Source organism: Mercurialis annua, linkage group LG3 (genome assembly GCF_937616625.2).
Source record: "Mercurialis annua linkage group LG3, ddMerAnnu1.2, whole genome shotgun sequence".
In the NCBI taxonomy this organism is placed as follows: domain Eukaryota; kingdom Viridiplantae; phylum Streptophyta; class Magnoliopsida; order Malpighiales; family Euphorbiaceae; genus Mercurialis; species Mercurialis annua.
The window spans coordinates 7462802-7488381 of record NC_065572.1 but is presented as its reverse complement, the minus strand read 5'-3'; the positions used below and the strand labels follow the sequence as shown (position 1 = coordinate 7488381).

The 25580-nt window shown below is 30.8% G+C and overlaps 2 protein-coding genes across 2 annotated transcripts; both read right to left on the bottom strand.

Moving 5' to 3' along the window:
• Positions 1–354: 354 nt before the first annotated feature.
• Positions 355–4321, bottom strand: LOC126674455 (trihelix transcription factor ENAP2-like). Its single transcript, XM_050368899.2, has 2 exons — positions 3126–4321; positions 355–971 (listed from the first exon to the last, which is right to left on the bottom strand). Exons 1-2 carry the CDS (start codon positions 3994–3996, stop codon positions 688–690), a joined length of 1155 nt encoding a protein of 384 aa, XP_050224856.1. The 5' UTR covers positions 3997–4321; the 3' UTR covers positions 355–687.
• A 6139-nt stretch (positions 4322–10460) lies between these two features.
• LOC126671536 (protein LIGHT-DEPENDENT SHORT HYPOCOTYLS 10-like) lies at positions 10461–17002 on the bottom strand. Its single transcript, XM_050365314.2, has 2 exons — positions 16319–17002; positions 10461–10653 (listed from the first exon to the last, which is right to left on the bottom strand). Exon 1 carries the CDS (start codon positions 16884–16886, stop codon positions 16332–16334), a length of 555 nt encoding a protein of 184 aa, XP_050221271.1. The 5' UTR covers positions 16887–17002; the 3' UTR covers positions 10461–10653; positions 16319–16331.
• Between the last annotated feature and the right edge of the window lie 8578 nt (positions 17003–25580).

The window sequence follows — 25580 nt, the reverse complement described above, 5'->3', positions numbered from 1 at the left end:
TTGCTAAAGAACTAACTTTTATAGTAACAAGAAAATTACACCTTCCTAATTAAATAGATAATAACATTCAATAATATCATTAAATTTAGTTATTTAACGAGAATTATATTGCATATGATTTAATGTATTAAATATAAAAATTAACTTCCTGAGATATTAAAACACAACCAAGCAAAATCATTATCACTTCCTTAATAAATTTCTTTCTGAGAATGTAGTTTCCAGAAGGCATATAATTAGGAACCAGGCGAGACCCAACTCTCCAATCCATACTACGTCGTTTCCTATATTACAAAATCATTCTGTCCCATCCTCACCAGAGTTCACTACTATTACCCATTATCTGGCACCCAATAAACATTTAAAAATGATCATAAAAAATTAAATGTTTGTTTAAATGCCAATCTAACAGTTTCATAAGGATAGACTAAAATTCAACACACTACCATCTATCTGAACCAAAGACAACAACATTACAACAAGGGTGGGACTATAATGGAAAGGCAAATAATGGCACTTAAAAGGGAAAATTAAATTCCTCAAAAAAAAAGAAGGGAAAATTAAAGAGGAGCATAGCTGTACTAAGATGAGTTGTCTAATTAGGTAAAGTATAACCATGTCTTTGTTCCGAGAAATTACGCCAGTAAACCATCATCCTTAACTTTAAAAACCGTCATCGTTAACTTCTTAAATCCAGACCTGTCGAAGACGGCTTCGGCGGCTTCGCTTGCCGCTAAGCTTCGAGAACCCTCCTGTCAACTCTTCTTCTATTCTACTAGGTGGCTCAGAATTTTTCTCATCATCATTTTTGAACTTCGTCGAAAATGCTGTCATTAAATTCGGAAACAATTTTTCGAGGTCAGCATCTTCTGATAAATCAATCTCAGCAGAGCTTATAGACGAAGAATCTGAAAGCTTTTTGCCGTTTCTCTCGATTCCAATTAAATCAGTTTCCTCTTCCACAGGTTCTTCTGCCAAAATTGAAATGTCACCATTAAAAGGTGCACAACTTATGTTCATAATTTTTGGTTCTATATGCGAAAGGATATCTAGGAGAACATAACTAGAGTAGGATAAAGACACAATCCTAAGACTTGTCGATGGATAATCGGCTTCCCTGGATCTCAATGTTCTGAGTTAAATGGATTCGAGAACTTGAAGAAGATGAATTTCGTAATTTCATCATTTTTGTAAACTTATATTATACGAAAATATTCAAATACTCTAAAGTCTAAACCATCTATAAGACTGATATTGACAATTCAACAGAATACAGCACTAGGTGATCTCTAAGGAGTCGTCAGATGAGCCAACTTTAGGTCCTACCTCCAAATGCTCGAACCGTTATCTATAAAGACAGATCATAAGACCCAACCTCAGAAAACCTTAGCAGAACAGAGCTTCAGAATATGAATAACAACATCCTTTCCCATGATTTTCTGAGCTGTCATAAGCGATTTGAATACCCAGACAAAGCATCTGGAGATCAGTGCTATATATACTGAAGCATCAATTTCCACTTCAACCACCAGATTTCAGATTCTAATATTCATCAACATGATTTGACAATCTTGCAATCCCTAAGATAAAATAGCTATAAGGTGATTATTACTTCAGAATTTCAAAATCAGCCATCTGAATAAGCATCCTAATCCATACACTATGGTTGAAACTAACAAATAATTTGGAACTATTCTAACAAAAATCAAATTTAATAAAAGTATTGTACACTAATATGAAAAATTAGGTCGAGGTTAGCCAATGCTATCAGACTAATACCATTTATCATCATCAATGGATTTGCACCAAAGCAATACTGGATTTTGATATAGCATAAGAACCTAAATATCATTCTAGGGTGTAATTAGAACATTGCATGGTGGTTGAAACCCTAGATACCAAAGAAAGGAAGTTCACCAACTCAATATGATCATTCAAGTGATTTTCTTTAAATTATTAGGCATAAGCAATCCAAAAGGTCCAATTCAGATAACAATCGGTATATTCAACAGTATATAACCAGAGATAGAAAATGAACGACAGCAGCCATGTATAGAAACATGGTTTTGCTATGTGTCTAACTCTTACAACAATTGAAAATTCCACTCTATCAGACGTGGTATTGGGTAATAATCTCTTAAATATATTTTTTATCAAGTCAGTAATGCTAACACTATGTTTCCCATAAACCTATAAAATCGTCTCCAATACAAATTTCAGCTAAATGATTTAGTACAGCCTTACAAGTTACAAGTCATGACTACACAGTCAACGAAAATATTCCCTCGAACCACTTACCCTAGCTCAAATATTGCAAAAAATAGAGCAATGCATAGCAGGCATCAGTCAAGAGAATACTCCAAAGTCCTAAAGCGAATGCTACCTAAATACTCATAAGGTTGTTTCTTCAGACCAGTCATATAAGCTGAAATGTCAAGAAACCTAGATAAACTTCTGATGCCCATAAAAATTAAGGCTCAAACTGAAGGACTTCCGCAGTATAGATACTGAAAAGAGTCGTTCTCCACATTCTAATCTCATATTAGACGTCTAACAGCAACGATCAAAGCACCATGGCTATTAATACTTAGTGGCAAGGTACTTTAACATTTTGAAATTATGCAGCATCAGCATCAATTATATCAACCAAGAACATATTAGGCACTCTTACAAAGCTATACATGCTTCCAGAAAGAAAGAAAAAAAGACAATTCTGCATCTCTATGGCGCACAAACTCATAAACATACCTAATCCATAATAGCATCTCAAAATTAACATAAAAATTTAAACTTAAAGTCTCAAACAATATAAGAACTTGCACGTAACAAGCAGATCAAGTGATGTCACTAATCTTATTGTCTAAGTTTTAAATAAAACGGACATGTTCAATTTGTATTGCTCTAACCAAATTACGAGGGCTAATGATTAATCGATCAACGAATTCATGATAATGATAGTAATATTAATTCATAAATTTGACAATCCTAAACCTTACAACAGAGCAATTTACATAAAAAAGAAAAAAAAAACATCAGCAGCATTAACATTAGCATCAGCATCCAAGTAAAAATTAAAAACATAAACTATGACATTATTTAATAATTAGATCCAGAAGATCGCTTGCCTTTCTTAATCTTCTCAAGCTGAATTTGTGTCTCAGTAAAAATCCTCATCCTTTCCATCTCCAAATCTTTAGCAAATTTCATCCGTTGCTTCTCCAAATCTACCATTTGCCTAAGCTTTTGACATTCAACTCTCTCATATACCTCTCCAAATCTCTCTATCGCTTTTGCTAACTTCTTTATTCCCTCTCCTTCTACGTCCTCCTCGCTTTCTCGTTCCTCCTCTTCCTCCTCCTCTTCGCTCTCCGACTCCGGCTCTGCAGCCGCTGCAGCGGCTGCCATTGCGGAGTAATGCCTCCTGAAATATCCGTCGTCCAGCTGCCTCTTCTGCGGCAAAGTTGCTGCTGTTACCGCCGAGGACGTAATCGAAAGCTGAGCCGGAGTTGTGACCGGAATCGAAACAGGAGTGTAATTCGGAATCGGAGTCCTCCTATACGACGAGATCATCGGAAGCGCAACCGGAGGAGACGGAGATAGCGACGGAGAAGCTTGTTGTTTTTTCCCGGAGAAATTAGATCCGATCAACGCGTCTAAGTTATCATAAAACGGCCAGGAAGACGTTAACGCGCCGTTAGACGACGAAACCCTAGCTTTCTCGATCTTATACTTTTTCTTAATCGTATCGATGCGATTCTTACACTGAACATCAGTACGGTGCGTTTTCTTCGTGTGACCGTGCTTAGCATTAACGGTGTCAGCAACTTCCTGCCAGTCTTTCTGACGGAGATTACCTCTGTTAAGCTCCATGTACCGACGACCCCACGCGTCGACGAGAGTACCGGTAGCTTCCTCGCTCCAGCAATCCTCCCGTATCGGCATCGGACGCGAGTGAGGAGCGGATGACGGCGTTACGGACTCCGTTAGGTCTCCCATGGTGTGATCGTGAATTGGCTAGGGTTAGGGTTTGATAAATTTTATTGGTGAGAGTGCGGTTAGAAAGGTATAAGGTGAGAAAAAGAGACGGGGTCGGTGCGGCGAAGGGGACGCGCCGGACGAATGAAGCGAAATAAAAGGCAGGAAATAAAATAAATTAAAAAAAGAGAGAGAGATAGGGTCGCCGGGAGGTGAGTGAGCGCGTGAAGTAATAGGGAAACGTTGCGTCATCGGGATTTGGCTCAGCTGCTGACTGCCAAACAGCCACATTTTTATTTTTTTGAGTTGTGTGTGTCTTAGCTGCCAAATGACCTTTCCGTTTGGTAAACGATACTAGTACATGTTTATTCTTGCCATATTGAGGATAAGGTGCCAAACTCCAAAGCTTTTTTTCATTTTTAATATCTTTATAATTTTACTTTTCTATTAATATTTTAAAAAAATATTTTATTTAAATAGTAACATCAGTCAAATATATGATTTCTTTTAAATATTTTAAAATTATTTACATATAAAATCTCAGCATTTTGTATTTACAACAATTGAAACAGATGTTTAAAATTTGACATTAAAAAGTTCAATTTTTCATTATTTTGAAATTTTACAATTAAAAATCATTATAAGATGTCGTTTTAGTCATTAAAACACGGTAAAATGACTTCGTTCGGCAAAAATAATACCTTGATGCTGGAAATTATTAAGAAATTAAAAGTTGATTTTTTCTGTCAGATTTTAAAAATTATGTTTAAATTGCTACAAATACAAAATATTTAAATTTTATATGCAAATAATTTTAATAATTTAATAATTTGTTATAGTTTAAATATTAAAAATGTTAATTAATTCAAATCCGACTAGAATCTTACACTTATTCGACTTTATCTATGTAATTAATTTGTGTGTTTATTATTTGAATCATCTAATCTCTTTGTGCTTTTCTATTATAACAAAAACACAAAAAGTTTCTAAATGAAGTCAATTTCTTTTCATGAAAAAGTCCATTTTCTTATTTTTAATTAATTTAAGGATCAATCAACAGAATAAACAAATATATAAGGACTAATAAAATTAAAAGTAATTGGTAGAGACTAATTAAAATTTAAGAGTATGTTTTCCCTTATTTATTTTAGATTATTTACACTAATTAAAAGGGCAGAAACGGAATAACGCCCGACGGCGGTCGAATCAATGCTGAATGATTGTGCAGGGCGGCTCAACCGACGGCTGAAAAAGAAATTAGCCAGCTTGAGGGTGAGTCGTGGTTATTCAGCGGCTCAACCGACGTCTGGCTGCTTTATGCCAATTGCGATTCTTTTGTTTTCCGATTTTGGTTCGATAAGGAACCAAATCGTACTCTTGGTCAACTTGTCCGGCTCTCATTAAACGGAACGGAGACTTTCATTTAAAGCTCTGAAAAAAATTTGACCTGTTCAACTGTTTCTTTCTTCTTCGATTTTCCATTATTGGGCCTATGGCCTCCTTGCGTATTTAAGCCTGTTTTGTTCGGTTAGGAAAGTTAATGGCCCATCAATTTTGTAAAACCTATATCTGATACATTTTTAGTTAAAACATATCCAATTAAAAAAATTAATATTCCTAAAAACAATTGTATATAAATATATATACTTTCACATTCATAAATAATTACCTCAGGATGGACTAAATTTATTAATTGATTATACATATTACTAATTTATCAAAATGGGACCATAAATATGAAGGTTAATTACTATTATCTCTATGAATTTGGGTTCAAGATACTCTATACCCCATGAATTTTAAGAATGCATTAGTCTCCTTTACGTTTTAATTTTTTTTAATTAAGATCTCTTATAATTGGATTTTGGTTAACTGAAACATAAACGCGAGAAGAGAAATAATAATTGTTCAAAATTGAGGGAGAAATAATATTTCTGATACTAAACGTAATTAATCCTAATAAGATCTCTGGTAACAATTTGATAACTTAGGGTTAAATACAAATAATGGCTAAAATGGTGTAAAATGGTCAGTAAAATTTAGTTAATTCATGTTAATATATACATATACATACATATTTTTAATGATTCATGTTAATTAAAATTTAGTTATATTTTTAATTAAGTTTAATTTATTTATATTTTTTACATTTTTTTATTCTTTTCTCCTTTCCCTTCTTCTTTATGTTTTTTCATCAATTTTTTTCTTCTCTAGAACAGTGTAGGCGGGGGCCAGTCGGCATTGAATCCTTGCCAATCACCTTTTTCGATCTTAGGCAAGACGTCGCGTCGAAACTTAAACTCCAAATCAAGTATAGTACTAGAATTTAGTTTTTCTTCTTATACATTTTCTTCTTCTTTTTCTCTTAGTTTTTTTTGATATTCAACAGATTCAGCCTTTTTTTATAATAAGTTATTTTGATATATTATGTATTGTTTTAGTAATATTTTAAAAATATCAACACTTTTTAAACATTTTTAAATAAAATAAAAAAAATTCATCATTTTTACAATTTTACTTGAAGATAATCTGTTTTCGACTTGTGAAATTATTTGATTTTTTTTAAAAAACTATTTGAATCTATTTGAAATCATTGGAAGTTTTTTGATACTGTATGAAAACTATTTAAAAATTATTTTTTAGCAATTGTTTTAAAAACAACATAGAAACTATCTTTTCTATTATTTTATAAATGTTAATATAAACTGTTAAAAATACTTTAAAATTCTATTTTGAAACAGTTTTTTTAAAAAAAAAATAGTAAATTGTGCTTTTATAAACTGTTTGGAACTGTTTAAGACCTTTTATAAATTGTTCTTTAAAAACGGTTGCAAAACTGTGTTTTACAAACCGTTTAAAACTACTTAAAATTTTAAAAAACTGTTTGAAACCGTTTTTTAGTTAAAAACTGTTTGGACCACCTGAAACTTTTTTATAATTTTTTTTAAACGGTTGGAAACTGTATTTTAGAATCCATTTGAAATCAATGCTTTTTAGAAACACACTAGAGCGAGATTTGAAGTGAAAATGCAAAATGCAAGAGTAAAAAAGATAAACTCCAAACATGCTGGAGTATGAATTTCAAATTACAATTTTGAGGTCAAATTTTACAAATATTCTTATATTTTAGGTTTTTTTCTAAACATCCCTCAAAACTTATCGGCCGATTAAACCGGAAATGGCTAGCTAGCTGGTCCAACTATCACGACCCATTTTTAGAGATATCTGGTCGGCGCTAGAGTATGGATATAGTGTTACCGAAATCCGTAAATAGCCTCGCGGATAACAATATAATAAAAATAAACCTGCAAAAAAAAAACAATGCTCAGGGGCAACCGAGACTGCAGCCTAAGCTAGCAGTTTATTTGGATAATCATATAATCAAATGCTCGTCTCAAACCCAAGACTCCAACAACATGCCAGATATATAAATAGTAGAATATAAAGTATAACATGTCAAATTTTAAATAAACAGTCGGATCAATCCGTCAAAATAAAATATAAATTAACCATGAAAGATAAACTAGTTCTACAAAACAGTTTGACTAGTTTTATTAAAACAAAAGAACCTTTGAAGAACCAAAGAAGTCGGAGATCTACCAAAGCTCTTAAATCTCAAACCTGAAAAGTGGAAAAAACAACGGGGTCAGATATACTGAGATGAGTTCATACAACTATTTACAATTATTAAGTGAAAACCTTTAAAAACTCAAATCCCTTTTATAATAATATATAACATTATGGAAAAAGTATTGAAATGATCCGGCGTAAGGGTGATGTACCACACCGAATTCTAGAGTGGACAGGAACAAATCCTCGTCAAATCCCAGCGTTAGTAAGACATTTGTCTACCGATCCGAGAGTACTCACTGGTGCACAAAGTCTCGATAATTCATATTGAGAAGCTCGTTCCAATCCAGATTCATAACAATTCAAAAAACAGTTCGTAAACATTTATATATTAAAATACACAATTTATTTAATAAAGCGGTAAATAGCGATATAAACTCATTGCTTGTGAAACCACGTGAAACTCCTGATAAGCAAACATACCCTACGCAGACTCTAAAATACGAGCAGACGAAAGGTATAAAAACAAGGCATAAGTTAAAATTCATACAACCCTTAACTCTAAGAATACTAGACACCAAATAGGACTAGCATCTCAAACCACATCCAACATGTAAGGAAAAATATGCGTACATAAATACCAATCCAATAAACCAGTTAAACTTAGATGAGTTCTCGTTTTAAAACAAAATCCAGAGTACTTACCAAACTTAGATAAAAGATTTTAAAACCAATTAAATCTCATAGTAGTGCAGCTAGCCATAAGTCATACCATAAGCTCAACACAACATGTCGGCCGACACAAGAATAATCCGACCCAACATAAGTCAGAGTGAAATCCAAAGTTCAAAATCTTTTAAATAGAACTAAAGTATTTTAAAAAGATAGAACTCAATTATAAGTTTAACCGAATCAAAATCCATTAGCAATAACAAGCCAAATAATTTGCCAACACTTGACAAAATCACTCAAAGTATACATAACCTGATTAAACCACCTTAAATGAATTCAATAATGATTTTAAGAACATTTAAATATACAAATTCAGATCTTAAATAGCCTTTCGAACAACCAATAAAAATGACAAAACTCAACCTAACTTACACACCATTCTGTCAAACTATTACCAAACAATCTAAAATAAAGCTAACATAATTAAATCATCAAACAACCCTTTACATCCCTAGGCAGCCACTTATATGCTTGATACAAAAACCATATATACAGCCTAAACAATGGCATAACAATTCCATAATTCAACCATTTAATCACTAATCAATAGAATAACTCAAGCTTCTATTTTAACACATTAAATCAGCCCTAGATGTAATATTTACAGCCACTTAAATAATTCCAAATCAGCAAATAGATCAATGGCATAGCGTAATTTCCGAAACACACTAACACCTAACCTTCGATTCGCATCACCCCATGTACAAACAACAAATTAAAATCAATACCCAACATATATTTCTAAATTCTTAACAAGGTAAAATCAGAAAATATATGTCATAACACCCAAAATGTTAATCTAACACAATAACTCATGAATCTCTATGAAATAAACAATGAAATGGAATCACATACCTCTTAAATAGCCAAAAGAATACAAAACCCAAAAATTATCAACCAAAATCAGCCTACAATTATGATAGAAAAAGAGCTATTGAGTCTAGAATCACACCAATCATAAACCAATGAATTACACAATGCAAATTGGGTTAGAAACACTTACTAATGATAAAAAAATGGAGGGATTAGGATAGAAAATGAATTAGGATAGTGCCTCGACCATTTTAGGTTTTTAGAGACGAGAGAAAAGGGTTTTAGGTTGATTAAAGAGGGGTTTAAATAGAAAACAACGAACTGAACACTGCACGCATCTCAACCACTACATGAGTATCCCGCCCACGATACATGTCGCGCCTGTGATTCATCTCTTGTCACGCTCGTGATAACCTATTGCGTAAAATAGAAAATGCGATTTTTGAACTTAAGCTCGGGATTGCTGTGAAAGCCCGAACCACACTCAAAACATCTAAAAACAACTTATAAAAGGTAATGAACATTCAAACCATGATTCTGAGAAACTAAACCAACTAAAAAGAACCCAAAGCACATTAGAAAGTTCATCAGAACAAGCCGGAAAAAAACAGGGTATTACACCAACTAACCCTAAAAATAAAAGAATATGGTCCACTCAGATTGAACTGGTTGAACAAAATCGAACCGGAAATTATGATTGAACCGGTTAAACTGACATTTGAACCCGAAAGTAGAGCATAATCCGTGTCCAAAATTGATTTTTAATATAATATATATAAATTTATCTTACTGTTTCGATCACTAGTTCGATTTTTTAAACACGTATTGATACCACTTAGGTAACCCAACAATTATAGATTAAATTGTAACTAGAGGGAGCAAAAAATGAACTGGAACGAAAATAAAAATAGATTGGTTAAAGTGATTAAAATGATTCGATTTGGTTTAAAATTTTCAAAAGTTGCAGTTTGCAATCATGGTTTGGTTTTAGGAACACAACCGAACCGAAAAACAAACTTTCATTTTATTTGATTTTTTTTATATATAAAAATTATATAAATTAAAATACTAACTCTATTATTCATTAGGACTTTTGTTACAAATTAATGTTAAATTATCACTAATAATTAGTATATTTAGTAAAAAATACTAATTATAAATATAACTTTAATGATGGTAAATTAAAAGTTTGTGTTTTCGGAGCGAACTAAAATTTCGGCTCGCCGCACCGAAAAACAGTAAACCGGTCTAAAAATTTGATTTTGAATTTTATAAAGAGGATTCGGTTTTAGAAATTTGCACGCTAAAGCGAACCGAGCTCGCCCCTGATTATAACTAATTCCTATGAACTATATATCTTTTAAAGCAACTTGACTGACAGACATAATTTATATAGGAAAGGTAGCTTATGAAATTCTTTCATATATTACATATATATTAACTATCTCTTGCTGAGGAAAAACCTACATATTACCCACAAACTTATATAAAGAGACCGACGAAATAAAACTCCCAACATTAGCCTTTTCTCTGTAAGGTAACCCTCACATCCAACTGATGATCCTGCAAACATTTAAAGAAGAAGCATAGTGTTTGTTAGAACTTATAATATATTAAATTCGAAATAACATGGCAAATTTTGCAAAATTAATTATAAGTTGTAAGCTGTTCCAAATATATTCAAACTCTGTTATCTTTTTCTGTTGCGAGTTGTCCCTAATTTTGTACTCCGCCCAGTATTTAATACGATTACAACTGATTTGTGATAAATAATTTTAGTATTTTACATTTGGAAAATAAAAATTCAATAAATAGCCTATTTGTTATAACTATATGCTTCATACTTTTCATAAATCCAATGAGATATGAAAAGAGAACGACTTCATCTCTGTTATATTCAAACTCCTTGGTTATACTGCAGACTGCTCATAACCCTAGCTAACTCCGGAAAATAAGACTTTGTAAAATATTTATTTTACTAGCCCTAGCATAGTAATATAAAAATATACCATGATTTTAAAAATTTATCCATTAGATCCATTATTTTTTCGATTTTTGCAAAATATACCCAAATTCTGTTTAGTGATGACATGACGTATTATTATTCATCAACGTGTACAAAACTTATCCTATTTGGCAATACAACATCATGTTATGTCAGCTAAAGTTCACGGAGTATTTAATAACGAGTCTGTATTTATTCACGTTTCAACCCAATGGTTATCCGCGTGTAAAAATGTCATTTGATAGTTTAAATTTTTAGATTAATTGATTATTTGATAAATACATATGCGTACATAGACAACAGAAGATCTATATATTAAATCTAAAAAGTTTGATCCTGATTAATATGCAGCAAATCAACAAAGCTCTTGCTTTCGGCTACTTTTTGTTTCTCTTGTTTTTAATCTATTTTACTAGTGGGATGTTTGGATTGGAGCTTCTACTTTATTAAAATTATTTAGCATCATTGAGAGTGGAATTTAAATGATTTATTAGTGGAGATCATTTGTATTTACCATAAATTAACTGATTTTGTGTAAGATCAATTTTAATTTCATAATCTGTCATTTGAATCAACAATGGCAGGCTTCCCGATTTTTTTAAATGGTATCAGAATGTCAATAATTTGATGATCTTAGATTTGTGTTTAAGGATCTAGAATTGGAGAAATTATTATATAAACTTAGTATACCACGTCATCTATAGATTAAACCAATTATATTATAACACGTTATTAAAATGATGACATTATTATAATTTCGTTTGTTATTTAGAATTGCATGTCAAAAAGTGTTAAGGATGGAAAGAATTGTTCATCTACATCTAATAAGCGAGAACTAGCTTAGTCAAGACTCAGTTTGTGAGAAAAAGATGATGAAAATTTAAATAAATCTTACACTGAATAATCAATTACATGAAAATTAAGTAAATTAGTTTTAAAGCAAATTAGACCATGAAGTTTAGGGTGTGCTGCAATTATAGCAAAAACTTTACAATTTGATAAAATTAGTCACAACCTTTCATATTTTGTCAATTGAAACTCAAACTATTTTCTATTGAAAATGCTGACGTGAACACTAGAATATATATTGCTTCGGCAGCTGCATTAGTGTTTGTTTTCAATAAAAATAGCTTGGTGTTTCAATTTATCAAAAACTGAGGGTTGGTAACTGATTTTGTCAAATCTTAAAATTCAAATTAGAATTACAAGATATGATAAAATTTAAGATTTGTTTTTGCAATTAACCTTAAATTATAAGTAGATATTATAACTAGTAAAATTAAAGATTAAATTCATAAAAAATCACGACCTTTATACGAAATTATATATATAATTTCAGACTTAAAGTCTTTGACCAGTGACTCTTAAAAAAAAATGTAGGAACTAAAACCTTACAAGATAAATTTCATAATTTTCTATCATTTAAATTGGATTTGTCATAAAAAGGCAATAAAATTTTATGTATTCATATTTTTGACCAAAATGACAAATTTATACCTAAAAGAAATATGTGACAATCTGATTCGTCAACTTGTAATTTGTGACAAATTATCAAACCCATTTATACCTATTTTTGAAATTTATTTTTATAGTTGATGATTTAATTTTGATTTCATGAATGATTATTTTATATAGTGAATCTTTTATTCCAATTTATAAAGGAATAAGTGGATTTAAAATGAAAATTATGTGTAGAAAAATAAGTTTAAAATGAGAGTTGGATAAATCAGTCACAAATTATAAAATTGAAGGATCAAATTGTCAATAATTAGTTTTTAAGGATATTAGTCATTTTGATCAAATATGTGGATATAAAAAATAATTTTCCTAGAATAAATCTTGAATAAAATATTGATATTTTGGTCGTGTTTTCAATTTGTATCGATCAATTATATCTAAATAGTAAATAAAAATGACAAATAATCTAATTGATAAAAATAAAATATATTTCACTCGACTTATTTTTATGATCACAAATTCTATATTTTATAAAAAAATCGACCGAACAGATTCACATAGGTATTTTGGTAGGTATCATTAATATTTCAAGATTGATACACAATCTTTTTTAAAATCGACAATAAAAATTATTAATTACTTAAATACATTTATAATAATATGAACAAATCACAAAAAAAAAAGATACTGATAAAAAAATTTAAAATACAACTCAATTCATTTTCATTGTAAATGAAAAAACTCACTTAATATTAGTAATAATATTAGCTCATAATTGAAGAAAAACTCGTATTTTTTAGAATGTTGTCCATCTAATATTACCAAAACAATAGACTTAATCATCCAAAAATATCCTATTTTTTTATTTTTGTTTAGTTTCTGATATAAATTTTCAAAATCGTCAATATTATTCAATATTCATTTTTAATTGTAGCCATTTGTACAAGTTATAGTGGATAACGGCTCAAACATGTCCATCTTATTGCTTTATATTGCTCCAATTCGCCTTTTTACCATGAAGAATTCCAAACTTGAAGGGCATATTTGAACCCTTTTCTATGGCTACAATTGAACCAGAAAATTGAAAAATAAGCTAAAACTTCCGATTTTGAGAGTTCGGACTATAAAAAAGACAAAAATGCGAGGTGTTTTCCACTTATTATGTCAAAAATTATGCTATTAAAATATTTTTGTTATTATACAAAAATTATTTAAAATATCTTCAAATTTGAGCGTGTTTATCATAAAAATAATTTAAAATGTTCAATTGTATCTTCTTTTTCATCAATGACACCTTTTTATTTTTAATATATGTTTTTCGAATAAAATTGACTCAAAATATATAGTCAAAAGTTTTTATTCAATATACATTTATCAATTTCATTGTAATCATGATAGATGAATTTTTTTTTTTAGATAAATGATATTTATTAGCTCAACCACATTTGTCTAATGTCTATATAGACTTTATATATGCAATTTTAGAGTTTGATCTGAATCTTTGATTTATAAATTAGATATTTGAGTTAGATAAATAAGTTTTTGTTTGTTCACGCTTCAAGTTAACATATGCTTGTCTGTACGTGTAAGAGATTATAAAACTATAGTGAAAATTTCACTTAATAGTAAAAAGAAAAAGTTAATTTTTTTTGAATGGATTACATTCAGTCATTTATCTTTGTTATGCATATTTTTTTTTAGTTTCAAGAATTCATAGTTCTGAAACGAATTTATATATGTTTTTATAGTAGGATTATGAAGAGATGTAGCTAACATATTTTAAATTTGAATTTGGAGAGTTTCAATATCCGAATTAATTAAGAAAGTGTAGATATGACCTACATATGTTCAACCAAACTCAAGTCTTACAAACTAATTAAAGCATATCATACTTGTATTATATGGGACTGAATCTTCTGCAGATCATATTTGTTCATGCATTGCTTTAGATGGACCAAAATTAAGTTTCGAACATACTTTAGCTAAAAAACTGGACATAAGCTTTGATTTTACCTCAAAAGATCCCCAGCACAACATCTCTATTACTACATTTATTTGCATTTGATGTTAGTTAAAATATGTTTTGACAGAAGTTTAGTAATATCTTACAAGATATTACATTTTATCTTCTTAATTATTATTGTCTTCTTGATACCTCTTGCATTAGAGGATACAGCTAAATAATCCACAGTTTGACAATCAATCCTGGAAGATATTTAATTTTACTTATTACAGACGGTTATCATTGTTTCATTTGTTATATTTTGATAACTCGACATTTTCTTTTATATGAACAGGATGTTACCATAACAATTCAGACCAAAACTTACTTATGTGGCAATGGATATTATCGGATAACTGTATAAATTTCTGTTGTCACATAAGCAAATATATGACCTGACCTTTTGATGTACAAATGAAAGTCCAGTTATCAAAATATAACAAATAAAACGATGATAACTGTTTTGTGGAAAGTTTATAGTTCCGTAATCACAAGTATTTTTACTCGAGCTTAGCGCCAATGTACTGTAAAAGGCCTACACATATAGTTAGCACGTATAGCAGATAATCACACAGCCACACAACATTATTATTCATGTATAAATTTTGTTTTTTGATTCACATATATAGTTAGATAAAATGCATGCAAGATTTATGTGTATCAATATATAAGTATATATATATCTTGCTTCATGGTTTTGCATCTGCTGGTATCAAAATGCAGAAAAAGCTAGAATAGACAAGAATATGCTGGTTATCTAAACTGTACTTATAGTTTTACCTAATAGTTTTTTTGAAAAAAAAAAACAAGCATAGTTCTATAACATTACTACTTAGAATAATTAACCACACAAATGAGAAAACGGCCTAAGTTTTAGAACTTTAGTTTGAGTTTGTCTTTCAATAGAAAAAGATCAGAATGTTTAAACTAATGATTCCAGCAGCACAGATAGTATAAACAATACAATGAGATCAATTATTTATAATTTTTATTTATAGCTTAGAGTAGTGTTCCACCATATATATAATGCTGTTTAAGAATTGATGAGTATAATTTATGTATGCAAATCATGTATTAAAATTAATCAGACGTCAAATTAGTATATGAAATCACATGCAACGTATATATGACATATCACATGGTCATTCATTCATGGGGAGCACACAAATCACAAAGAATCAAGAAAGCCAAAAACAAAAGAAAAGTAAACAAGTCCTTATATTTTTTTTAATTAAATGAACAGTGTTTTTCTATGATTTGAGAGAGAGAATACACTATTCTCTCTTTCTTTCACTCCAATCATACCCCTCCTTATTAAAAAAAACTATAAATTTTTAGGTTAACACTATTTAAACCACAGTTCTTCACTCTGTAGCCCCGATTTTTACTTACACCCCAAGATTAGGGTTTCCGCATATCGGTTTTTTAGGGTTTTGTAACAGAAACTAAAACTTCACTTATATAAGTTTGATCATTGAAAATTTTCGTTTCTTTGAAACCCAATTGGGAATTAGATGTTTTCTTTAAGTTCTTTCAACCATCAGATGGTAATATTCAATTGGATTATAGATTGATTTCATTTTCAGTAATCAATTAATTGGAATTTTGGTTACTCTTTATTTGGTTTAGTTGAAATTTTGTTTGACAGTTTAGATGATTAAAGCTTTGTGTACTTCATATTTAAATTTGAAATAATTGAATGCAAATTAATTAAAAAAATATTGTATGCAAATTTATGTGTAATATAAAGAAAGAAAAATTACCATTTAATTGTTCTTAAGCGGGTAATTGCATAGAGGGATTTGGCTCTTCTTTAGGCTTAATTTGAATCTTCTTCTTCTTTTTCTTCTTATATGGAATACCTCTAGCTTTAGCTTGACACTCCCTAACTTCACGCAAATAAACCCGAATAGCGCCATTTCCGAACGGATTAATCTCCGGTGAGCCTCCGTGTTCTTCGAAAGCAGCTCGAAGCCGTCCGATTAGGGCATCAAGGCTTCCCCAAGCTTGTCTTAAAGGACAAGTACAAGGAGCAGGAGGATCAGGTTGTCCGAAAAACACACATCCATTTAAATGAACCTTAGTTTTTCCAAACTGATCAAGATACCTAAGAAATTCAAGAACATGATTACAGTTACACTGAGATAAAGAAACTGGAGGTCTCTGATTCTTTAAATACTGTCCGAACGTGTTCCAATCTCTTCTCTTTTGCGACTCGTACCGACTCAACGGAGGCAGTTGCTGCTGCTGCTGATGATGATGATCTCCGCCGGAGCGCGAAGAGCCTTCGGCGGAATTAAATTTAGGTTTATGATCATGATCAGCTGACATGATTAAAAGAGAATTTTTTTTTTCTTTGGGGAGAGAAATTTGATGAGTATTTTTAGTAAGAAATGGGAGAAAAAACAAAAAGGTGGGGACTAGAGAAGAAAAGAGAGGATGTAGTGCATTAGGGAGAAAGATGAAAATCACATCTATGGGTCTATCATGAGGAGACATATTATGGGTCCCTTCAAGGTGCTTTTTTTTCTTTCCTATATTACAATTTTTTTTATTTTTTTTCCTCCATTAATTACATTATTTTGCACTAACTATATATTAAAAAAATTCATTTTACAATAAATTGTGATTTTTTAAATTAATATGATCTATGCCATCACCAAATACAATCATTACCGTCATTTTCATTTGAATAAATATACGATCTTTGCATTAGTCGGTGCTTCTGTCCATGGTTAGCAACTCATGTTTTTATTGTTAAGGCCTAATGATAAAAAAAACTCAAACCTTTGTAATTTATTATAATTATATTCAAACTTTTTAATTTTTATAATAATATTCAAATTATATTTTTTTATTGCAATAATATCCAAATTGCACTTTTTGTAGTAATAATAGTCAAATTGATGGCTAAACTTGTTGTTTTCAATTAAGATATTAGGCTATTATTATGTTTTGATAATATAGTAAAAGTCCCAAAAAATAGCAAAAAACTCAAAAACAATTCACATAAAAAGTGCAATTTGGATATTATTGCAATAAAATAATGCAATTTGGATATTATTGCAAAAATTAAAAGGTTTGGATATAATTGCAAAAAGTCGTAAAGTTTTGGTTTTTTTTTTGCCATTAAGCCTATTGTTAAATGTAAGTTTTTATAGGACAAATTTTAATTCTTATCATTTTTTATAATTTTAAACATGAAACCAAAATCCGATTTTTTATTTTTTTTATCGTTAAAACGACTTCTTTTAATTTTAGTCCAGTTTCACATATTCACAATGATTTTAGCCGATTCATTTCAATTGATTCAATAGTATGTGTTCAATCTCACGTTACATCTACAATGTCAGAACCCTAGCTAAAATTATATGGAGCAGAAATTGGATTAACTATAGATATCTTCAAAATTTTGGTTACAGTTACAAAAGCCAAAATTAGGATTCTCTAGTTAATTAAATATTTCCACGTCTGTACGAAGACACGTGAAGTTGAACACACGCTACTAAATCGCCTGAGCAAATTAAAATAGCTGGAAACATTTGAATTTATGCTAAGTTTATAAAGTTTTAAAACTTCAATTAGAATTACAAAAAATTATAAAAACTTAATTTTTTTCTTTTCATAAGGTCTTTTTAAAAAGAATATTAATGTGGACGATGTGTGTTTCTATATATATATATATATATATATATATATATATATATATATATATATTGTTTCGTATTGTTTCAAGTTGTGAAATGTGATAGTTCGAGTTTGAACAGTTAAAATTTATTATTATATTATAATTGTATAATATACTAAAATTTATAAGTTGTTTTCCAATTAATCTTATTATTAACTCACATTTATAGTACATACTTTGTAAGATAGTTGCAATTATTGAATTTTACAATATAAGTTTATATTATGAAGCAATCACACCGTCGGCATGATTGAATTTCGGTCCAACCGCTAATAAGTGAATAATCAAAATAATAAAATATTTCATAAGAGAGTGTTTTGATTTTTTAAGGTTTTAGTGTAAAAAAGAAATTAATTATTACAATGGTCATCTATCCAATAATCCATGGCCACTAAGGAACAAAGTTATAATGAGCAATACTCGAGAATGTTTTAGTGCAATAGATTGATGATGTTTACATTACATTGGTTTAATTTATTATATATTATTATTATTTTCAATCCTTTGATGAGTAATATTTTTCTTACTTCTTGTCATTTTCTTTGTCTTTTATTTTCAAAATTTTACTCGAGTAGGTATAAAAAAACAGGAAATATAAGAGATACCACAGTGAATAATGTCTTGAAATTTTAAGCTTATTTCTGTCAGATTCTTATTGTTAAGTGCATCTGCGTGGATTAAATGACAAACATATATAAATATATATTCTTTGCAATCAATTAAAGGATATATTCCTTAATTAATTGTTTAATTAAGGAGCCAATTTATTGAATTTTATTTAAAAAAATAAGAGTTTTTTGGCCTTAGAAAACAATGAGAGAGAAAGGATTTTCCATTTTCTATAGTGGAAATATTAATGGGGTCCAAAATATATTTGTACAGTGATCACTTTATATCGGCTTTTGATTAACTAAACGCTCCTACTTCTGATCATGTGTATGAGTTCATAAAAAAATGTGTATAACGTAGTTTTTTTTTTCCTTAATAACTTTGACTTTTATGAGATATATGACTAAAGATAAAAATTTGAATAGTCTGTAAGTTCTATAAATTAAAAAAATACATTCAAACCATGTCTGTTTGGATGTGGACTATTTACAAGAATATATTTATTCATTTAAAAAATAAAAAATATATGACTTTGATTGAATTAAAGTCCTTCCAACTTTTTTTAAAAAATATTATTTAAAAAATAGTGCAAAATTTTAAAAATTACACTTCATACTTGATGGATACCGAATCCCATAGTAAATATAATGAAGCCGAGTCACAGGAGATCCACTATTAGGTGATACCGAACTTCCCCTAAAGATTCGAAGACATGAAGGATACGCTGAATCACTTAAGATTCGGTGATATGTTAATAAAGACCGAATCCTTAGAGATTCGGAGATATGCCAATAAAGACCGAATCCCACATGACCCGCCCAAAGCGCGTCAGTTCCGGGATTCGGCTAATCGACTAATAATGGAAGTATTGTCCTATTCGGACACAAACACTATATATGAAAGGATAAGCTCTACTTTAGGAAGATAAAACTATTCAGGAAAACGTTCCTAAATAGGACTCTTATCAGATTAAGGTAGATCACGACAAATCAGGAGAATCCCTACGATATCGCCAAATCCCTACAAAGTAGGATTCACCTGCCTAATACGACTCTGCTAGGTATATTCGTCTACTATAAAAGGAGCACGAGTTATGCCTAAAATCACAATTACATTCATATACACAAAACGCTGCTCAAAGCTCTAAACTGACTTTAGCATCGGAGAGTTAATCGGACAACCACCGTCCGGTTAGCTTCTAACTTGTTTTGCAGGTCTTACTCACCGGTTCAGAAGGCAGACTCCATCAATACTTGACCACTTATTATTATTATTACTGATTAAAAAACACAAGAAAAACACCAGAAACTCATAAAAATACACTGTTATATAGTCTGGTACCGATCCCGAAAATTTAGCATAAAATTTCCGGTTGGTGACAGTCAACACGTGATATATTTTTTGTTGACCAGTGGACTGTTGACTTAGTTGACTCTTTATATGGTGTTTTTTAAATGTTTTTAGATGTATCCTACGTGTGTGTGTGTGCATTTTTAATGATTTTTGGTATATTTTTGATTTTATTGAATTTAATAATATACATGTGTTTTCAAGTGATTATTAGGTATAGTTTAAGCTTTTTTCTTTTTGTGTTTTTCGATATATTTTTGACATTAATAAGGAAAATAAATCAAAAGTAAACCGAAACAAAACCAGATTACTTTCGATTTACTTTTGATTTTTTTCTATTTTATATGGGTAAGCGAGTAGGTATAGATTCCCCTCGGATTAAAAAAATTATCAGTATCTCAGGAAATTAACTTTTAGTGCTAATATTGTCATAAATAATTATTTTTATGGTAGTTTTGAAAAAATCCGTTTTATAAATTAACTGGCAAAGTGTTTAAATGATTTTAGGAATGTATTTAATTAAATGATCAAATTACAGATAAATAATCAAATTTAAAATTGGCCAGTTTAATTAATTAATTAGAATTTTTTTAAAAGAATTGGTCATTAATTAAATTTCATGATATGTTTAAATTTGGCATACTGCAATTTTAAACTCATGTATTGATCCTGTTTTTGGTATTTCATCTATATATTTATTTGTCAATATTTAATCTTTACACTTACTATTTTGTAGATTTTTGGTCCCTCAAACATAAAAATCACTAATAGAAAACAGACAATTTACGACGGATATTAGCGACGGATACTAATTCCGTTGCTAATATCTCCAATTAGCGACGGAAGTAGCGACAGAATACAATTCTGTCGCTAAAAGTAATTAGCGACGGACAGTCCGTCGCTATTCCGTCACCAAGTTGGCGGGAGCTTGGCGAGAAGTCCTGGCGCCTCTTTTTTGGTCCAATTTTAGCGACGGATAGCCAATTTTGTCGCTAATTTGGGCAGTTATCAAAACGCACCATTTTTGGCTAACAAATGGCGACAGAATTTAATATATGTCGCTAATTTAGCGACGGATATTCAATTTCGTCGCCATTTGGTTTGCCAGAATGCTGCATTTCATTTATGTTCAATTTTAGCGACGGATTTAATGATCTAATCCGTCGCTAAAATTAAACCTAAATGAAACAACGCCTTCCCTTCCCCTTATTTGCAGCAACATCTTATTTCGGACCAAGACATTGTTCATCTTGCTTTGTCTGCAAGCTCTGAGTTTCTTTTGGCTCAAGAATCTCATGTTCTTCCCGCATCTATCCCTACTTCAATTACTCTTGCTGCTGCTCCATTTGGTGTTATCAAAAGCAATATGGATGCAGCTTCACATGTGTAAGATCGTTTTGGTACTATTGCTGTTATTGCTCGTAATCATCTCAATCAGAGTGTTAATAAGTTTTCTACTGCTTATCCTTTTATTTGGGATCCTGGAATGTTGGAATTCCTTGCTCTCCGTGATGCTATGATTTAGGCTCTTTCGAACAATTGGCATGGTTTTATTCGAGAGTGATGCACTTCAAGTAATTCAATCAATTTTATCGTATTCTGTTACACTTTCTACTGCCTGGGGTATTTGCAGATATATTTCCGTCACCAAGTTGGCGGGAGCTTGGCGAGAAGCCCTGGCGCCTCTTTTTTGGTCCAATTTTAGCGACGGATAGCCAATTCTGTCGCTAATTTGGGCAGTTATCAAACGCACCATTTCTGGCTAACAAATGGCGACAGAATTTAATATATGTTGCTAATTTAGCGACGGATATTCAATTTCGTCGCCATTTGGTTTGCCAGAACGCTGCGTTTCATTTATGTTCAATTTTAGCGACATATTTAATGATTTGTCGCTAAAATTAAACCTAAATGAAACAACGCCTTCCCTTCCCCTTATTTTCAGCAACATCTTATTTCGGACCAAGACATTGTTCATCTTGCTTTGTCTGCAAGCTCTGAGTTTCTTTTGGCTCAAGAATCTCATGTTCTTCCCGCATCTATCCCTACTTCAATTACTCTTGCTGCTGCTCCATTTGGTGTTATCAAAAGCAATATGGATGCAGCTTCACATGTGTAAGGTCGTTTTGGTACTATTGCTGTTATTGCTCGTAATCATCTCAATCAGAGTGTTAATAAGTTTTCTACTGCTTATCCTTTTATTTGGGATCCTGGAATGTTGGAATTCCTTGCTCTCCGTGATGCTATGATTTAGGCTCTTTCGAACAATTGGCATGGTTTTATTCGAGAGTGATGCACTTCAAGTAATTCAATCAATTTTATCGTATTCTGTTACACTTTCTACTGCCTGGGGTATTTGCAGATATATTTCCGTCACCAAGTTGGCTGGAGCTTGGCGAGAAGCCCTGGCGCCTCTTTTTTGGTCCAATTTTAGTGACGGATAGCCAATTCTGTCGCTAATTTGGGCAGTTATCAAACGCACCATTTCTGGCTAACAAATGGCGACAGAATTTAATATATGTTGCTAATTTAGCGACGGATATTCAATTTCGTCGCCATTTGGTTTGCCAGAACGCTGCGTTTCATTTATGTTCAATTTTAGCGACATATTTAATGATCTGTCGCTAAAATTAAACCTAAATGAAACAACGCCTTCCCTTCCCCTTATTTTCAGCAACATCTTATTTCGAACCAAGACATTGTTCATCTTGCTTTGTCTGCAAGCTCTGAGTTTCTTTTGGCTCAAGAATCTCATGTTCTTCCCACATCTATCCCTACTTCAATTACTCTTGCTGCTGCTCCATTTGGTGTTATCAAAAGCAATATGGATGCAGCTTCACATGTGTAAGGTCGTTTTGGTACTATTGCTGTTATTGCTCGTAATCATCTCAATCAGAGTGTTAATAAGTTTTCTACTGCTTATCCTTTTATTTGGGATCCTGGAATGTTGGAATTCCTTGCTCTCCGTGATGCTATGATTTAGGCTCTTTCGAACAATTGGCATGGTTTTATTCGAGAGTGATGCACTTCAAGTAATTCAATCAATTTTATCGTATTCTGTTACACTTTCTACTGCCTGGGGTATTTGCAGATATATTTCTGTCACCAAGTTGGCGGGAGCTTGGCGAGAAGCCCTGGCGCCTCTTTTTTGGTCCAATTTTAGTGACGGATAGCCAATTCTGTCGCTAATTTGGGCAGTTATCAAACGCACCATTTCTGGCTAACAAATGGCGACAGAATTTAATATATGTTGCTAATTTAGCGACGGATATTCAATTTCGTCGCCATTTGGTTTGCCAGAACGCTGCGTTTCATTTATGTTCAATTTTAGCGACATATTTAATGATCTGTCGCTAAAATTAAACCTAAATGAAACAACGCCTTCCCTTCCCCTTATTTTCAGCAACATCTTATTTCGGACCAAGACATTGTTCATCTTGCTTTGTCTGCAAGCTCTGAGTTTCTTTTGGCTCAAGAATCTCATGTTCTTCCCGCATCTATCCCTACTTCAATTACTCTTGCTGTTGCTCCATTTGGTGTTATCAAAAACAATATGGATGCAGCTTCACATGTGTAAGGTCGTTTTGGTACTATTGCTGTTATTGCTCGTAATCATCTCAATCAGAGTGTTAATAAGTTTTCTACTGCTTATCCTTTTATTTGGGATCCTGGAATGTTGGAATTCCTTGCTCTCCGTGATGCTATGATTTAGGCTCTTTCGAACAATTGGTATAAGGTTTTATTCGAGAATGATGCACTTCACGTAATTCAATCATTTTTATCGTATTCTGTTTCACTTTCTACTACCTGGGCTATTTGTAGATATATTTGACATATTCAAAGTCTTTTTCTTGATGTTTCCTTTTGCCATCTTTCTCGGATGTATAATTCCATAGCTTATGCTATAGCACAATCCGTTAAACGTTATTTTTTTTAGGCTGTAATTAGGTTATAATTGACTCTTGTATTACTCTCTTATCATTCTATCTATTTATCTATCTATCTATTTATCTTTATTGGTTGGTAAAAAATAAAAATTAAATAAATAAAAAATTATTCAAATAGCAGTAACACCATATGAAATACACAATTTGTTTCTGTTATGAAGGAACATAACGTACATAAGATTAAAAATATAAAATTTAGTATAGATAATTAAAATATAGAAATTAAATGTCAAAAACTAGATACATATAGAGATCCAAATATGTGTTTTGCCTTTAAAATTTCAAACGGATAGAAAAATCGGAAATGAGATTTTGAAATGATTTGGTGGGGCTTAAACCTAAGAGGCCGACTTAATTTATGTTCTATTCTTGCAATTGCTCATGCACACTTGAATTATTATACATTCAATATTTATCGATTCAGTCTTGCAAATGTATTAAAGTATGTATTGTTGATTACTTACTGTAATTTATAAGGTTATTAAATTTAATCTGTTTATTTTGTTTTCAAAATATACGTTGGCATATTAACTAGTTATCTTCTTGGATTAAAAAAAAAACTTAAAATTTTACAAAAGTAATTTACCAAATTTAGGTAAGTAAAAAGAAAAGAATATTTCCTTTATAGTGATTGTACAAATATGATTTTTGAGAAAATACAAGACACTGAAAAGAAAGTTTGATCCAAAAATGAGAGACATATTTGAGAGATGGGTCCAACTCACAGTGTATGCATCTGATGAATAATAATCTGATTTTTTGAAGAAATTAATTTGCCTTCACTTTGTACCACTTGTTTTTGGAAATTCATCGATCAATGTGGCTCTTGGCTAGCTTCATGTTCCATTCGAATATATAAATATTATATCGAATTGTAATAAATAGTATAAAATATTTTGGGACCCTTTTTCCCACTTAGAGGTGTCCAATGCGATGCTAAAATTAAAGTTTCTTTGAGTATACATACATTAAAAAAGAGAGTTAAAACGTAAATAAAATTATGAATTAAGTATTATAATATTTTTTGTAATTTTGATCTACATTTTAATTTAATACATATTTTATTTAATTTTTTAAAATTTGAATTACCGATTGAAAATATTGATGTGATGTTGGAATTTAAATTATAATAACTCTCGTTTTTAAATTAAGTCAAATTATTTCCATGATAAAAAAATAATTTAAATTCAAACATTTGCGTCTTTATTGATTACGATTAATTTTTTAATTTTACAATTATATATGTACTTTAAAAAGCTTTTTATCATAGTTATTTAAAAATTTGAATTTAAATTTTAAATTTTAAATACATCTTCTTGTCTAGGAGTAATACCTTTAAAAATAATTCTATTTTTTTTCCTGCCAAATACAATTAACTGGAGAACAAAAAGCTATGCGACTCAATCTATATCGAAATGTTTCTGCCACAAC

Excerpts from the sequence above, each read along its gene's own strand:
- LOC126674455 (XM_050368899.2), bottom strand. The coding sequence starts at position 3,996 with ATGGGAGACCTAACGGAGTCCGTAACGCCGTCATCCGCTCCTCACTCG. Across the intron at positions 972-3,125 it reads GCTTGAGAAGATTAAGAAAG|AAGAACCTGTGGAAGAGGAA; the intron begins GCAAGCGATCTT and ends CAATTTTGGCAG.
- LOC126671536 (XM_050365314.2), bottom strand. The coding sequence starts at position 16,886 with ATGTCAGCTGATCATGATCATAAACCTAAATTTAATTCCGCCGAAGGC.